The 17,876-nt window shown below is 34.4% G+C and overlaps 1 protein-coding gene across 4 annotated transcripts in view; it reads left to right on the top strand.

Moving 5' to 3' along the window:
* megf11 (multiple EGF-like-domains 11) overlaps positions 1-17,876 on the top strand; it is a 152,956-nt gene that overhangs the window by 83,264 nt on the left and 51,816 nt on the right. For all 4 annotated transcript variants that reach the window (XM_051134957.1, XM_051134958.1, XM_051134955.1 and 1 more), the window contains 2 exons: positions 13,660-13,906; positions 15,883-16,003. In XM_051134957.1, coding sequence (XP_050990914.1) covers positions 13,660-13,906; positions 15,883-16,003 — 368 coding nt within the window. The remainder of the gene's footprint in view (positions 1-13,659; positions 13,907-15,882; positions 16,004-17,876) is intronic.

The following is a 17,876-nucleotide window of genomic DNA, read 5'->3' as shown; positions in this document are numbered from 1 at the left end:
TGAAAACTTTTAACCCCAACTGTGGCATAGGACAACATGTTTTTTTATAGGTGACAGTCACTTTCTGTGCATGTGCTTCGGATGTGTGCACCAAATATCAGAAGTTTCAACTAATCTGGCTTTAAAACACATGATTTTAGTGCGATAGACATGATAATCAAAACCAAACAGATGTTTTTTGGCAGAATATCTAAGGTACGAGCTGTAAAGTCACAGCTTTATTCTGGAAAAGGGGGCGGGGAGCAGCAGCTCATTTGCATTTAAAGAGCCATGCACAAAATGTTATAATAGCTGATCTGTGGGGTATTTTAAAGCTGAAACGTCACATTCTGGGGACACCTGAAACTTATATTACATCTTTTAAAAAGAAGCATAATAGGTTACCCTTAAATGTGTTCGCCATCATTCAAGATGAAAAAGTTTACCCGCTTAGTGTCCTTCCCTGATGGCAGCCCTGTCACTGCAAAATCAGAAACTGAATCTGTTAACATACACTAGAAATGTTAATTTATTGCAGATACTGTAATACATCAAAACAGTACAATAAAAGTCTTTACATGTGAACCATAACACAGCGTGAGTCATAGCGTGAAAAGATACGACATCAGCACATCCTTATGCTACGTGTCTCCCCTGAGGCTTTGGCTGGCAGGTCCCATGCTGTTCCTCTCTACTGGGGAAAAGGAAACATGTAGCAGGGGCTTGTCTGAGATAAATTAGGGTAGGAGGGACGCCCCGGTCCGTCGAGGCTGCCTGGCAGCTGCAGTGCAAGCGCTCCCCCCTCTGTTATTACAACTCAGCACTATCAGCCCCACATGACTATTGGCAGTTCCTTCTGTATATTTAGAATAGCATCCATCAGCTCTCCACCCCACATAATGTATCCCAAATTCCCTAATGTATCCCTAATTCATTCTTTAGCAGTCGGCTCTTTCGGCGCACAAATAAATAACATAGTGATAAGTGTCAGTGGAGCTCTAGACGGCCCAGTGGGCCATTTCACAGTGAGAGTATTGGCAGCTTTTACAGCTATACGTTTAACAACATGTCCAGGAGACATTTATCATCCTAGTGTACTAAACAATCGCCACTTTTGTGCAAAAAAAGAGCTACATTTGTAAATGTATATCAAAGTGGTATAGGTCTGTTCATCTCCAGGCAGCTATAGAACCATGACGAATGTGAGAAATTTAAATGAAGAATGAAAATAGACGTATGTTTGTTTTTAATCTGAGCTGTAAAGGCATTGAAAGTGAGGTTCGCCCTTCTGGAACTTCAGCCAGTAGACCTGACCTTTCCATTTTCAAAATACCAAAAAAGAATGACGTCTGGTTCGGTTAATGGTGCTCATTTTTCTGCAGATGTGGAAATATTGCACTAAAATACTCTCAGAGTTTGATGCACCACTGTTTAAATGTGCTTCAACACCACTATTGAATCTACAGCACGAAACATCTGATGATTACTGAACGATGACTATTAGGGCCAGATTTACTATTAACGGTCATTCCACGAAATTGGTGCCTTTTGCGTCCTTAAGAAATAATCAAACATAGATTTAATATAACAACAACAATTTATGCTTTAATTAATATTTCATCAAAAAGTCAATTAATTATTATTTTAAATTATTTAAATAGCATTTGTGCTGGTAAAGGTTTTTGGCCTGTCCCTCACTATGATTCTTCTTCTTTTTCATGTTCTACTTTTATTTTGCAAAAATGAAGACAAAATAATATAAAATCACTTTTGTATATTGTTCTAAATATAGTTTCATTTGGGATAAGTATGCATTTTGTTCTATAAAATATAAAAACCATTTTATTGGTGTCCCCTAATTTCATGTCACCCCTGTTACCCTCAATAAACCCTTGTAAAATAATGTGCATTCAAGTGACATCACTTCTAGGAGGTTACATCATCTCTCATCCAGGATTCCAACACTTAAAACACAAGCATGTTTCTCTCACTGTTCTATAATGTTCTGTTTTGATGATTTATGAGGCTTAGGGGGGCCATCATGCAATGTCAATCCTGTTACATTTTTAAAATTGAATAATTTTTTACATTTAATAATCAGTATCTACAAGTAAAATCCTTTCAAACTGCACAGTATGTGCTTTTGTGAACTTGACTATTAGCTAGCAATTACCAAATTTGTTTAAAATCATCAAACCTGTTACTTTTTAGAGTAAGATGTTTTGACATGGGTAACAGGGATGACATTGATTAGGTTTGACCCTGTTTTCAAAGATTGTCAGTGTAAAATGTAAACATTTTTAAGGGCACCCTCAGTATATTGTTGAGCTAATGCCTGTGATGTGACCCCGGACCACAAAACCAGTCTTAAGTAGTACAGGTATATTTGTAGCAATAGCCAAAAATACATTGTATTAGTCAAAATCACAGATTTTTCTTTTATGCCAAAATTCATTAGGATATTATGTAAAGATCATGTTCCATGAAGATATTTTGTAAATTTCCTATCATAAATATGTTAAAACTTAATTTTTGATTTGTAATATGCATTGCTAAGAACTTCATTTGGACAACTTTAAAGAAGATTTTCTCAATATTTAGATTTTCACATATTTCCAGATTTTCAAATAGTTGTATCTCGGCCAAATATTGCCTTATCATAATAAACCATGTATCAGCTGAAAGCTTATTATAAGCTGATGTATACATCTCTGTAAAAATAATATCCCCTTTTTCAAATCAAGCCATTCTCAGTTGCCTGTCGGTGTGGCGTCAAACCCACAGAGGCCGCTCCCACGATAGTTGATTGACATGAGCGTCTTACCTCAGATCAGCTGTAACAGTCCAACCTCCATTGTTTCGATGTCGGAGCAGGGATGTAAGTTAGACAAGAAAATCTCTGATTGAGCGATTGAGGTGTTGTGTTGCTAGATGTAATAATGAACATAGTGGTTGTCATTTACTCCCAACATCTGAGCCGCTGAAGATGCAGTGGATTACATTTGTTTGTGAACCCGATCTACATAAATGCGTCTATGTTTGCGCAAATCATTTGTGATCCAGCTGCACTTAAAGCAGAAGTGAGTATGAAGGATTTTTTTATGAACCTCTGCAATCATCTTTCCCAATAACGTGCTAGTAAGCAAGTTTGGTGGCTAAACGTGCTAAATGCGGCTAAAGTAAACAATCGCTCAGAGCAGCTCATCACTCCACAGAGAGAAGAGAGGGGCGGGGCGAGCAGAGCTCATTTGCATTTAAAGGAACAATTCCTCAGAATGGGTTGATTTTTGCAGCGCTCATTTTGACAAGATAAAAAGGGTGTTGTTTTACACAACTATTGAGAATTTTTCACCAAAGTATATTATAGACTTTTCATTAAGACCCTAAAGAATCATATCAACTTGTGGAAAATGGACATCCGATGACCCCTTTAAGAGTGTTTGATCTTCTTTGCATGTTCACTTTGCATAGACTGGGTCGATACTTCTGCAGCGACGTAGGATGATTCTAAAATCATTTTTGAAGTTGAGGGAGAAAATCCGATTGGAGTTTTTCGACATACCCTAACTGTCTTGAGCCAGAATACACAGAGTTCAGGCAGAGCAAGACAAGATGAGCGTTTGAGATTAAAAAGTATTTAAATTATATTTTTAAAATGAAAATAACCGATCGTTTCGCTAAATAACACCCTTCTTCATCGGCTGGAATCATTTACAGCCGCATTTGGGATTGTTTAAGGCTGCATTTAAACTGCATTTTGGGAGTTCAAACTCGGGGCACCATATCAGTCCATTATATGGAAAAAAATCTTGAAATGTTTTCCTCAAAAAACATAATTTCTTAACGACTGAAGAAAGAAAGACATGAACAACTTGGATGACAAGGGGGTAAGTACATTATCTGTATATTGTTCACCCCTGTTAAAGATACAGATAATATGTGAAATATGTTACCATATTTTTGATTATCTAATGTTGTTTAATATATAGCCTATAGTTAAGACAAATCATTGGATGGCGTTTATTTTACCTCTAAAAAAGGTTAAAAGGTCTATGTAAGCAAGATGTTTTGAAAATTCATTTATTATTGAAATGATCCAATTTGGCAAGTCCTTCTTCTTCTTCTCCCTCCTAATCAGAATTTCTGGCATGTAATAGGAGTGTAAAAACCTCAGTTGTTTAAAATGTCTATTCTTTCAACCTGAATCCAATCAGGCAAGGTTTCTGAGTGTATATGAATCTTCACTCATTTTTCACCGGACAGAATATTTTATCAGAGCACATTTGGATCTCCCATCTTTTATGGCACTTTCTCCATATACTTTAATTTACTTTTGCCTTCTTTGAAGCTGCACACTGTTTAGCATTCAGTGACTTAATAAGGTTTCCTGTATAACCTGTGCTCTGAAGAGCACACTCAACTTGCTCAAAACAGGTCTCACTCTAACTGTCATCGGGCGCCGAGTTGGACTTGAGTCACGTAGCACACGGTTGCTGTGACTTTGCTCAGTAATTAAGACACTCTGTCATGTAGAGACAAACTCCCATCCTGTATTCATCATGGCATAGCAGAGATGAACCCAAACACAAGAGTTCATCTGCCAAGCTTTGGGATCTTCATTTATCTGCAGGTTTAATTGTCTGGATGCTCTTCCTCCAGTCATTAACCACAAAAGCTAAAACTTGGGTGTAAGGGGTTGACTGGAGTCTTCCCCTCCACCGCTGGAGCTTTAATTAAAGGAGTGGAATGGGCTGGACTGGGTGCAAGGAAGTAGTAATTGGCCCTGGAGGCATTGTGTGCTGTGATAGAGACAGTGTAATCACACTCTTGTACAGTGCTTCCTATTACACTATTCTGAAACCCTTGGCCCTGTTACAAACATCTAGATGGCGGTGCTCCATCTATTGGATGATAAAAGGGCAAATGGCAGATTGGCAAAAGATTGATATATTCATTTAAAACTAGCCATGATGAAAAATGCAAAATGTCATATAGGCCATACTAGACTTATGCATGTGCTTTTATTGAACAAATGTCCATCTTCCATCATGAATATTTCAAGTGTTGTCTTTCTGTGTGTACATTTTTAAGTTGTATTTTTGGGGCATTTTGGCTTTAAATGTCAGTTTGAGGAGAGACAGGGAATGCTTGAAAGTGGAGAAATACAAATCACTGTTTTTAAATGTTTCTTAAATTATTTACCTGTTTTTTTTTTTTTGTTTGTTTGTTTTTTTATGGGTTTTACTCTGATTTTTGCCATAAAAATATTGGCTTCTAGATGCTGATGTGGCATAAAACAACCAAATAATAAAATAAAAAAACAGCTATTTTATTTTTATTTGTTATTGTTATTTTTACAGAAATGTTAGGAAAGAAAAGTTTTTATTTATATGATTTTTTAAATCTTTACTTTATTATTATTATTATTATTATTATTATTATTATTATTATTATTGTTTTATTTTTTTATTTTTTTACTGATTTTAACCTGACTTTTGCCATGAAAATAACCTTGCTGATGTGGCATTAAACTAATAAAACGAACAATAAAATGTAATTAAATTTAATAAATAAAATTAAATAAATCCAATTTCCAAACAGTTGCATTTTTATTTTTTAAATTTTATTTTATTTTATTTTATTTTATTTTATTTTATTTTATTTTATTTTATTTTATTTTATTTTATTTTATTTTATTTTATTTTATTTTATTTTATTTTATTTTATTTTATTTTATTTTATTTTATTTTATTTTATTTTATTTTATTGCTTGCTTGCTTATTTATTTATTTATTCATTCATTCATTCATTTATTTGCCTTTATTTAACTGTTAGCAGAGACAGGAAATGCTAAGAAAGGGAAACTTTATTTTTACCATGAATTTTTGTCATTAAAAATTTCTTTAGAAATTAGATTTTAGCTTTAGATTTTGACATGTCATGAAACACCCAAATAATAAAATAAAAAATAAAAAAATAAAATAAAATTCTAAGCAGAATTTCTAAACAGAGACTTTTTTATTATTATTATTATTTTTATGGAAATGTTAGGAAAGGAGAGATTCAAAGCACTGTTTTTGAAAACATGAAAAATGTTTTTTTTCCATTGCATTTTAATTTGTTTATTTATTTATTTAATTATTATTATTATTATTATTGTTTATTTGTTTGTTCATTTATTTTTTACTGATTTTAATCTGACTTTTGCACTGAAAATAACCTTGCAGATGTGGCACTGTTTTTTATTAAAACAAACAATAAAATTAAATTAAATAAAGAAATAAAATTAAATAAATCTAATTTCCACATTATTACATTTTTATTTTTAATGTTTAATATTTTCGGCCTTTATTTGACTGTGAGACAGGAAAGGCTAAGAAACTGAGCTGTTTTTACCCTGAATTTTTGCCATGAAAATAGCCTTAGATTTTGACATGGCATAAAACAACTAAATAATAAAATTAAAGTCAAATTAAATAATTAAGTAAAATGCATTATTTTTTAATATTTTTATTTTATTATTATTTATGTGAAACATTAGGAAAGGAGAGATGCGAAGCACTGTTTTTGAAATTTTATAGATTGAAAATAACCTTGCTGATGTGACTTGTAATTAATGCAAACAATAAAATGAAATAAATCCAATTTCCAAATGATTAAATTTTTATTTTTGAAGTTTTTTTTTCTTTATTTGACTGTGAGCAGAGACTTTCATAGAAACGCTAAGACATGGGAGCTTTTTTTTACCTTGATTTTTTGCCATGAAAATAGCCTTAGATTTTGACCTGCCATAAAACAAATGCTAAAATAAAAATAAATAAAAAACATTTTTATTATTTTTAATTAATTTTATTTTATTTTTATTTTTTTTTTTTGAAGTTATATTTTGATAATTTAGCTTTTATTTGACAGGTTGAGGAGAGACAGGAAGCGATAGAAGAGGAGAGATATGAAGCACAGTTGCGCAATATGTAGGTACCCTGAAGGCTATGACAAAACAGATTTTTAATAAAAACCGACAGCGTAAGCAGTGCTTCTATATTCCGCAGGAGTGAGATATTTTGTCTTCATAGAAAAAACAACAGTTTAGACTCTCCCTAATTAGCCTTTTGTGATGTTCATGTTTATTTAGCAGCGCACACACAGCTCCAGGCAGAACGCAGCAGCAAAACACATACAATGCTTTTCTTGTCAGCCTTAATAATTTGGAAATCAGGCCTGCAGCTGAAAAGGATTTCACTTGTTTTATAATAAGGCTCACCGCGCTTATGAGAGAACTTCAAGTAGCAGCTTTAGGTATCCTCACAGGATTGTGCACGGCGCTGCCCTGCACTGAGATCCCTCTCAGCCGTCTGATCAAATCAGGCTGTTACATTTTTCCACTTATCAAAGTACAGTACACAAATGCACGCTCACAGCTCAGTCCTGATGCCTCAAGGTGCAAGTTTGTTGTTGAGAGGAGCACCAGTTATCCCAAACGCACCCTTTGATTAGCCTGTTTGTGCAACGCTGAGAGCTTTTAATAGGGGTCGCGTCGCAGGTCGGCCGTTTGGTGTACTCAGCGTCAAATCTCTAAAATCTCTAATGAAACTGTCATCTAAATGACCAATTGGTCAAAAGTTTTTGAACAGTAAGATTTTTAATGTTTTTTAAAGAAGTCTCTTCTGCTCATCAGCCTGCATTTATTTGATTCAAAACACAGAATTCAAAGTCAAAATATTTTTACTATTTAAAACAGCTGTTTTCTATTTAAATATTTTTAAAATGTATTTATTCCTATGATTTCAAAGCTGAATTTTTAGCATCATTAGTCACATGATCCTTCAGAAATCATTCTGATTTCTGATTTGCTGTTAGTTATTAGTATACATTTATTAGTATTATTATTATGTTGAAAACAGCTGAGTAGAATTTTTCAGGTTTCTTTGATGAATAGAACCAGTGTTGGGGGTAACGCAAGTTACATAATATTATTACTTTTTCCAAGTAACTAGTAAAGTAACGCATTACTTTTTAATTGACAAGAAAATATCTGAGTTACTTTTTTCAAAAAGGTAATGCCAGTTACTTTTTCCCCCATTTATTGATTAAAAGCTCTCCTTTCCCTATGTTGAGAGAAATCGGGAGTAAAATGTTAGCTCTAGAATAAATGTGAACATGCATTAATTCATCTCACTCACAAAAAGCTAATTCAGTATTCCTCAAAATGAATAAAAACAGTGAAATTCAACTCAGAATATAACACAAACCGGCAATAATTAAATAAGTTAAATAATACAAATATCCTTTATGCATTTAATACCATTTTATTAACCGATGTCTTTGCTGCCAACCTTCGATGATGCAATTCAACCATACTAATAAGCAAAAATTACTCAAGATAATCTGACATTTGTTTTCCTTTTTTTATTGCTGAAGAGTTGATATTTTTTCTTCTGCAGTGTACTGTACAGACGTGAATTTACTTTTCTCAAAGCCTGAGGCTTTTGGTGTGAAAAGGCTTTTACACTTGCCAAATATAGAACTTTTTATATTAAAAACAAACAATCAAGCCCTGCCCAGATTGTAAAAGTAATGCAAAAGTAAAGTAACGCATTACTTTCCATAAAAAGTAACTAACATAATTAGTTACTTTTTTAGGGAGTAACTCAATATTGTAATCCATTACTTTTAAACGTAACTTTCTCCAACACTGAATAGAATGTTCAGATCTGAAACTGAATCTTTTGTAACATGTCTTTATCATCACTTTTGATCTTTTTAATGCATCCTTGCTAAATAAAAGTAAAAAAAAATCTATAATTTCTTTCCCCAAAAGAAAAAAATATATATACTGACTCCAAGCTTTTAAATGGTATGGTTTATATTGTTACAAAAGCTTTTATTGAACAACAAATCAGCATATTAGAATGATTTTTGAAGCATCATGTGACACTGAAGACTAGCGTAATGATACTAAAAATTCAGCTTTGGTCACAGGAATAAATTACATTTTAAAATATATTCAGTTATTTTAAATAGTAAAAATATTTCAACATTTTCAACATTTTTTGCTGTACTTTGGATCAAATAAATGCAGGCTTTGTTGAGCAGAAGAGACTTGCTGTTCAAAAACCTTTGACTGGAATATTTAACATTTTCAAAAATGATATTTTTGAAAACAAAATTGCTTATGCTCACTAAGACTGCATTTATTTGATTAAAGATAAATAAATAAATACAGCAGCTTTATGTATCCTGACAGGATTGTGCATGGCGCTGCCCTGCTCTGAGATCTCTCTCAGCCATCTGATCAAATCAGGTCGTTACATTTTTCCACTTATCAAAGTACAGTACACAAACGCACGCTCACAGCTCAGTCCTGATGTCTTGAGGTGCAAGTTTGTTGTGGAGAGGAGCACCGGTTGTCCCAAACGCACCCTTTGATTAGCCTGTTTGTGCAACGCTGAGAGCTTTTAATAGGGGTCGCGTCACAGGTCAGCTGTTTGGTGTACTCACCGTTGAATCTCTGCCCACACACAATGTCCACTACTGCCCCAACGGGGCCCTCGTCCGCTTTTCCTTCATCTCCTCTCCGATTAGACTCTTCCTTATGGAAGCTTTCCTTTAGATGCTTTAAACACAGAGAAATAGGAATAAGACTGTGTGTTTTACAGCCTTGCCCGTGGCACCAAATGATCTCTGACTCTTTAATCACGGCTAAATGCTGTCAGAGGGCCCGCAGTGAGAGACTGTCTGCGGCGAGTCTGAAACTAAACGCAGAAGAGACGGGGCGAGATAATGGGCTTTAGGAGGAAATGTGCTGAGGCGTCTTGCTGTGGGGGGAAAAGAGGCTTTGAGCCTTCAATGGCAACATTTTGTGCTGCTTCTGAGCACCAGAGAAAAAGACTTCTGCAAATTAAGCTCTGTCTAGATTTCCACTTTATTTGTCCTCCTCCGCAATGGCTGCAGATGAAGAGGCCGGCGGACTCGGAGCCAGCGCGGAGTGGATTTGCCGCGCTGAATGGGAGGGAAATGGTTTGCGTCCCAGTATGAGGCTTCTTTTGAAAGTGAAGCGCTCACTTTGGGGCTGATGGGGAGTTGACGAGGTCCGGGGGGCGGCGAGCGAGGCGAACGGTGGATGTGTTGTGTTTTTCTGCTCTTTTTCTCTCATCAGCGTGGGAGAGCTGAGGGGAGCGTGATGAGTGCTGATTGACTGTGAGCGGAGCAGACGATGAGTGGCTCATCCATCTTCGCTGACCTCCCGCAGGTTTCCTGCCTTTAATGCGCCCTGGTCATTTGTGTGGTGTGAGAGCTCAACTGACAGGAGAACTCATCCGTAGCAGATTTACTCAAATCAATAACGTGCCTCCTGCCCTCTTTGAGCTAGTTAATGCGGCCTACGTCACACCTCCTGGGAAAGACTCGCCGCAGCGCCAGGTTGCTCTATGAACCCCCTCTGTGCCAAGCTGTCTTCTCGAAGTGCTGATCATCCACCTCATGTTTGTCTGGCATAGACAACGGACGTTGGTGTCTGGCGGCAAACAGTCTTCATTAGGGCTTCATCCACTTTCAAAACAGCCTTCTGAGATTAGTCAAGCGTCCGGCACCTTAGTGGTTAAATATAGTTTCTGAGGTTGTTTAAATCACATAGTACCTTTAACATGTATTGCAAGTTGCTTTGCATGAAACATCATCTAAACGACAAATTGGTTAAGTATACTACCAATGTTTTTGAACAGTAAGATTTTTAATGTTTTTTTTATTTATTTGATCCAAAATATAGCAAAAACAGTACAATTTTGAAATATTTTTACTATTTAAAATGGCTGTTTTCTATTTTAATATTTTTAAAATGTAAGTTATTCCTGTGATTTCAAAGCTGAATTTTTAGCGTCATTACTCCAGTCACATGATTCTTCATAAATCATTGTAATATTCTTATTTACTGCTCAAAAACATAAAAAAAATATTATTAGGTTGAAAACAGCTGAGTAGATTTTTTTTTCAGGGTTCTTTGATGAACAGAAAGGTCAGAAGAACAGCATTTATCTGAAACAGAAATCTTTTGTAACATTATGCATTTCTTTATCCTCACGTTTGATCAATTTAAAGCATCCTTGCTAAATAAAAGTATTAATTTCCATTGTTTCCCTGGAAAATGCTGATCTTTAGATCTTTCTATTCATCAAAGAATTGTGAAGAAATGTATTTAACTGTTTTACATACTGATATTAATAAATCAGCATATTAGAATGATTTCTGAAGGATAATGTGACACTGAAGACTAGCGTAATGATACTAAAAATTCAGCTTTGATCACAGGAATAAATTACATTTTAGAATATATTCAAATAGAAAACAGTTATTTTAAATAGTAAAACTATTTCAAAACTGTACTGCTTTTGCTGTACTTTGGATTAAATAAATGCATGCTTGGTGAGCAGAAGAGACTTACTGTTCAAAAACTTTTGACTGGTAGTGTACATGTACGTACTGTTCAAATGTATGGGATATTTAAAAATTTGAAATGATATTTAAAAAAATTTGTTTATGCTCCCAAAGACTGCATTTATTTGAATAAAAATACATAAAAAGTAATCATTCAAAATATTATTCAAATATAAATAATATTATTATCTATATTAAATAGTTTTCTATTTTAATGTTTTAAAATGTAATTTATTTCTGTGATGGCAAAGCTAAATTTTCAGCAGCCATTATTCTGTTTCATGTAGCCACATGATCCTTTAGAAATCATGCTGATTTGGTGCCCAAGACACATGAAATATTTTTATTTTTTTTTTTTAAGATTTTTTAAATTAAGAGAATGATTGAACGAACAGCATTATCTAAAATAACTCTTTTGTAACATTCTAAATGTCTTGACTGTGACTTTTGATCATTTTATCGCATTTTTGCTGGGGGTGGGCGATATGACCAAAATCTTATACAGTGCCTTGCGAAAGTATTCATACCCCCCCTTTTTTTTTTTGTTATATTGCAGCCTTATGTTAAACTGCTTTAAATCACATTAATCTACAATCCATACACCATAATGACAAAACAAAAAATTAAAAGACTGAAATAAGTACATTGCATAAGTATTCATACCCTTCACGCTGTACTTAGTTAAAGCACCTTTACAGCCTCAAGTCTTTTCGGTATGATGTGACAAGCTTTGCACATCTTCATTTGGCAATTCTCTACTATTCTTATCCTCACCTCTTCACCTCTCAAGCTCTGTCAGCTTGGACGGGGGCAGACACACATTTTCAGAAATATTTGATTAGGTTCAAGCCCAGGCTGTGGCTGGGCCACTCAAGGACATTCACAAAGTTGCCTATAAGAAACTCTTGCTGTGTCCTGTGGGCAAGTGAACCTTCTGCCTTGAAGGCTGAATGAATACTTTTGCAAAGCACTGTATCACAGTATGAGTAATTTTATTTCAAGGTTACAATATACATCACGGTATAGTAACTTTTGCTTTAAATAAAGTCTTTTTTTTTTTAAGATTTATTTTTTGGCATTTTGCCTTTTTATTACAACAGGACAGATCAGAAAGGAACAAAGTGAGAGAGAGAGATGGGGGCAGGATCGGGAAAGGTACTTAAGTCGGGATTCAAACACAGGACGCCTGGAACGCAACAGCGCTGTATGTCGGCATCAGTGACATCGGCATCAATGATATCAACATTTCTGATACCATAAAAATTCCGTAATTCTTGTCACCACTGTCAGTATCACAAACTACTAATACTAGCCTAAATAAAAAAAAACTACAGTAGAACAAATAAATAAGAAATGCTACATACATAGTATAATCAAATGTATGTAAACACTGCATATTTTTCATTGTGTAAATTTTAAATATATTACTTATTAAAGTTACAAAAATGATTTGAAACCCTGGACCACAAAACCAGTCATAAGTAGCACGGGTATGTTGAAATAGCCAACAATACATTGTGTGGGTCAAAATGATTTTTCTTTTATGCCAAAAATCATTAGTATATTAAGCAAGATCATGTTCCATGAAGATATGTTGTAAATTTCTTACCATAAATATATCAAAACTTTATTTTTAATTAGTAATATGCATTTGGACAAATTTAAAGGTACTCTTAGAATCAAATAAAATATCTCCAGATGCATCCAGTAAAATTTATGCAAGCATGTAAACAAATGTAAAAGAGAAAACATAAAATTGTTGTCAGTGGTGGTTATGGCCCTGTTTATGCTAGCTAATACTCTGTAAACACAAGAATGACTGTGTCAGTCTTTTATAGCATCTCTGGGCCACTTTAGGTGCGTTTGCGAGATTAGCTGCTTGCAGTTTCACCCATTTTATTGATAGCGTTTGCTTTCAGCATGGTATTACCTCGTTGATAATTTAAAGAGAATATATGAGGGGATGTAAATAGTCTATGCTTCAGCTAATCCCCACTCACAGTGGGATTCACTTGTATTGACAAAACACTGTACAAACTTGTATACATCAGCATATGTTCTGTAATAAAACTCTATGACTTCATAAATCTTGTGTCTTACAGGATTACAGGTCATCGTTTCACAACTTGTGGAATGTAATACAACCGAGTTGCACTGATAAGCAGAGTTTCCATCCTCAGCTCTGACTGGAGTGTGGTGGCATTTGAGTTGGCTGATGTAAAAAAGCGTTCTTTCTTCTCTGTGTTTCAGGTTGTGAAAGTGGCCACTGGGGGCCCCACTGCAGCAACCGCTGTCAGTGCAAGAATGGGGCCCTGTGTAACCCCATCACAGGAGCCTGTGTCTGCACAGACGGCTACCAAGGATGGCGCTGTGAGGATCAATGTGAGCCTGGCTACTATGGCAAGGGCTGCCAGCTGCAATGTCAATGCCTCAACGGTGCCACCTGCCACCACGAGACGGGGGAATGCATATGTGCACCAGGCTACATGGGCCCCATGTGAGTACCAGAGATGAAACCGGTTTGCAGTATAGAGATATGAAGGTTAATATGTCTTTCCTGAAAAATATTCTTTATAAAGAGGAGACAAGGGCAAGTTGTTACTCTAGTGAAAAGGGTAGGTTTATTTTGAAAGACAATTTCTGTATAGACACACACCTCTTGACTACAAAAAGCTATTCAACCTTTGCAGCACCACTGCAAAGGAGCCACATTCACCTTTTGTAACCTTTTGTGTTGTCACAATGAGAACTTGAAGTTAAACAGTAACATTTTGTAAAAATTATTTTTGTTAAAAATAATAAAATTAATTCAATATGAAAAAATATAAATAAAATAAAAATTCATTCAGTATTCATTCTATGATTTCGGTGATGTGGAAAACGCGGTTGGAATCTTAGAATCCAATCGTAAAAATGGAATTTACTGTATAACACGGAATGTCACAGAATTTGCAAAATTTTGAATGAGTAAATCAAAAGTAGGTCAGTACACATAAATCAGATCACGATATGGACTAGTGTCCAATAGTGAATATTAAGGCACAAAAATAAATTTTTACTGCACTTTTTACTGTTTCTTTAGAGATAAATTATTGTCATACCATTAAACAAACATAAACTTAAATGTCTTCACAGCAACCTGTCAAAATAAAAGTTCATTTTAACTCGAAACTATGACAGAAATATATTGTGTAATGATAGTAGTACTACTACTACAAATAAAATTATTATTATTATAACATTATTTTTCAAGGAATGCTTATCAGACAAATTATTTACCAGAAAAATGTAAATACACAAGACAGTATCTCTGAAAAAAAAAGAAAATAATAATAATAATAAATTATTTTTTATATATAAAATCAGTTAATTAGAGATGTTTAGAGTCTTGAAACAGAGTTTAGAAAAAGTAAAACTGGGGAAAAAACGGAATCTTGAAAAATTAAAACGGAAAAAAAAAATGGAATTTAGGAAAAAAATAAAATCGATTTCATAGGGCCTTAATTCAAATATACACTATCGTTCAAAAGTTTGGGGTCAATATGATTTTAGTTCTTTGACTAAAAAATAAAATACTTTTATTTTGCAGGGATGCATTAAATCAAAATCTAACACATTAAAAATCAATGCAGTAGATCAAGGCAGTAACGACATTCACGCTGTAATGTTAAAAAAGATTTCTGTTTTACATAACTACATTTCATTAAAGAACCTTGAAAAAATGTATTATGGATTACACCAAAAAAAAAAAGTTTAATCATTGATGATAATAAGAAATGTTTCTGAAGCAGCAAACTGGCATATTAGAATGTTTTCTGAAATTTATTTATTTAAATTTAAATTTAAAACTTATTTAAATTGTCATAAAATTTCACAATGTTACACTTTTTACTATATTTTGGATCAAATAAACAGCTTTTGTGTACATATAAAGAGATGTCTTTCAAAAGCATAAAATCTTAGCCACCTCAAACTTTTGAGAAGTGTATTGTTTTTTTATAGGGGAAAAAGATTTTTTGAGATTTTTTAAAAAATATTATTACATAAAAAAAGACATATGATAGCATGCTATCATATGAACATCAATTCTTTGCTAGAATATATGCTATTGTAGTTAATTCACTTATTTACCCAAAATACATTCAAAAAAATGCTAACAAAAATTGTAGTTTGAAACCATGAAAGAAATCACTGCTGGACATATTTAACCTAAAACTTTCTAGGTACTTCCCCATGTGACAACTAGCCCCAGTCTCCCATGCTAATCTACATACTATGTACTTAGTCTTTGTCAATATTCATTGTTAGCATAGTAAAAACACTGTGAAGTTCTTGTGAGGGTACTTTAAAAAAAATGGTTGGATTTTTTTTTGAAGCATTTGTTCTAAAGTCTTTGAACGTTCTTGTGTTTTATGTTGCAATCCTTTGCAATGACTGCCTGGGTTTCAAGTGTTTGCTCTTGTGGTTCGGCAGCTGTGGAGAGCGGTGTCCCTCTGGAAGTCACGGGCCACAGTGCGAGCAGCGCTGCCCCTGTCAGAACGGAGGAACCTGCCATCACATCACTGGAGAATGCTCCTGCCCTGCTGGATGGACGGTAAGAGGGTGGAGAAGTGGAGGGCAAAGAGAATAAAAGACAGAAAAGCAACAGAGAGGAATAAAGATGAGGAGACAGATGATAAGGAATGAGGGGCAGAAAGTGAAGGAGAGTAAAAGGGCAAGATACTGAAGAGACGGGAAGAGGTGAGTCACGCTTAAAAGGAAGTAAGAAAGGAAAAGAGAGTAATTAGAAGGAGAAAGGGGGAGGGTTAAGTGAATAGAGGGAAGGTGAACGAGTTTAAGAGGTAAAAGAAGGAAGGGTGGAGGAGAATTTGAATGTAGATACTTGCACAAACCTAAGCTGGGAAGAAATGACACTGATCTGAGCCTCGCAGAGCAGCTGAAGTTATTATTTGGAAGCAAATTGGGTGAAGTTTGCTGAGCCTCATTATTGCTCCTTTTGCATCATCTCAAACTCGTAAAGAGGACATATCAAAAACACAAGTTTCCTCTCTCTTCTGAAAAGAGTTTAATGTGATACCGTATGTAGACATGCTCTAATATTCACAAAGCAACGCTCCGTCTTCAGTTGATCGTTTATCGAAACTAAACTGCAAAAATGGGTCATTTAGAAATTGTAATAGTATCATACAAGTTGTACACATATAAACAACTAGTGAGTAATTAAGGAACCTTGCTTAAAGGTCTTAAAGGTACAGAGACTGGATTAGGTTGGAGGTAGTAAGTAATCATGTAAAACACTCAACTTTAACTGACATAAGTGGTTACTTATATGTAGAATAAGGCCTCTTTTATGGTGCCAAATATGTGATATGTGATATATATAAATATGAGACAAAACACATACAGGCCACCAATATCTTGAATTTTAGGGCATAACTGCATTTGTGGAGTTGTTGCCCTGCATCATATTTGTCAATTGTATGAAATATGAGATGATGTACAGGTCTGGGGGTGGGGTCAGTGCGCTAACTGCGTTAAATGATTTTAATCACGTTATTTATTCATAACTAATTAAGTTACCATGTGAAACTGACAGCCCGAATTGAAAGTGAATGTGCTTTCAAGCTTCATGATTTCATGTCATGTGACTAATCACATCACAGCAAATTTCAACATGCCAAACTATAAAGTTTTAACATTTGTCTTAATTCACTGAACACATGGAGTCTAAAATTGTTGCAGTCACTTTAAGGAGACAGTTTACCCAAAAATGAAAATTACCCCATGATTTACTTACCCTCAAGCCATCCTATGTGTATGACTTTCTTCTTTCAGATGAATACAATTAGAGTTATACTTAAAAATGCCCTGGCTCTTCCAAGCTTTATAATGGCAATGAATGGGTGTTGAGATTTTGAAATCCAATAAAGTTTATAAATCCATCATAAAAAGTACTCCACATGGCTCGAGGGGTTAATAAAGGCCTTCAGTAGTGAATCGATGCATTTGTGTAAGACAAAAATCTATATTTAAAACTTTCTAAACATGAATGTGCATGCAACAGTTAGCGGAAGCTAGAGATGACAGTTTATAAAGTTTTAAATTTGCACGTGTTTCTTACACAAACGCATCGATTCACTTAAGAAGGTCTTTATTAACCCCCAGAGCTATGTGGAGTACTTTTTATGATGGATGGATGCGCTTTATTGAACTTTGAAATCTCAACACCCATTCACTGCCATTATAAATCTTGGAAGAACCAGGACATTTTTTAATATAACTCTGATTGTATTTGTCTGAAAGAAGAAATACATACACATCTAGGATGGCTTAGGGTGAATAAATCACAGGGTGATTTTCATTTTTGGGTAAACTGTCCCTTTAAGAAGATTTGTTTTCCAGCTGAAGTATGATGGAAAACATTTATTTATGAATTTAAATGTAAATTTTTGTCTGCCTTCTTGCTT

The sequence above is a fragment of the Labeo rohita genome, chromosome 18 (genome assembly GCF_022985175.1).
Source record: "Labeo rohita strain BAU-BD-2019 chromosome 18, IGBB_LRoh.1.0, whole genome shotgun sequence".
Classification (NCBI taxonomy): Eukaryota; Metazoa; Chordata; class Actinopteri; order Cypriniformes; family Cyprinidae; genus Labeo; species Labeo rohita.
Note: the sequence above shows the minus strand (reverse complement) of the source record. Positions and strands in the feature narration are given on the sequence as shown.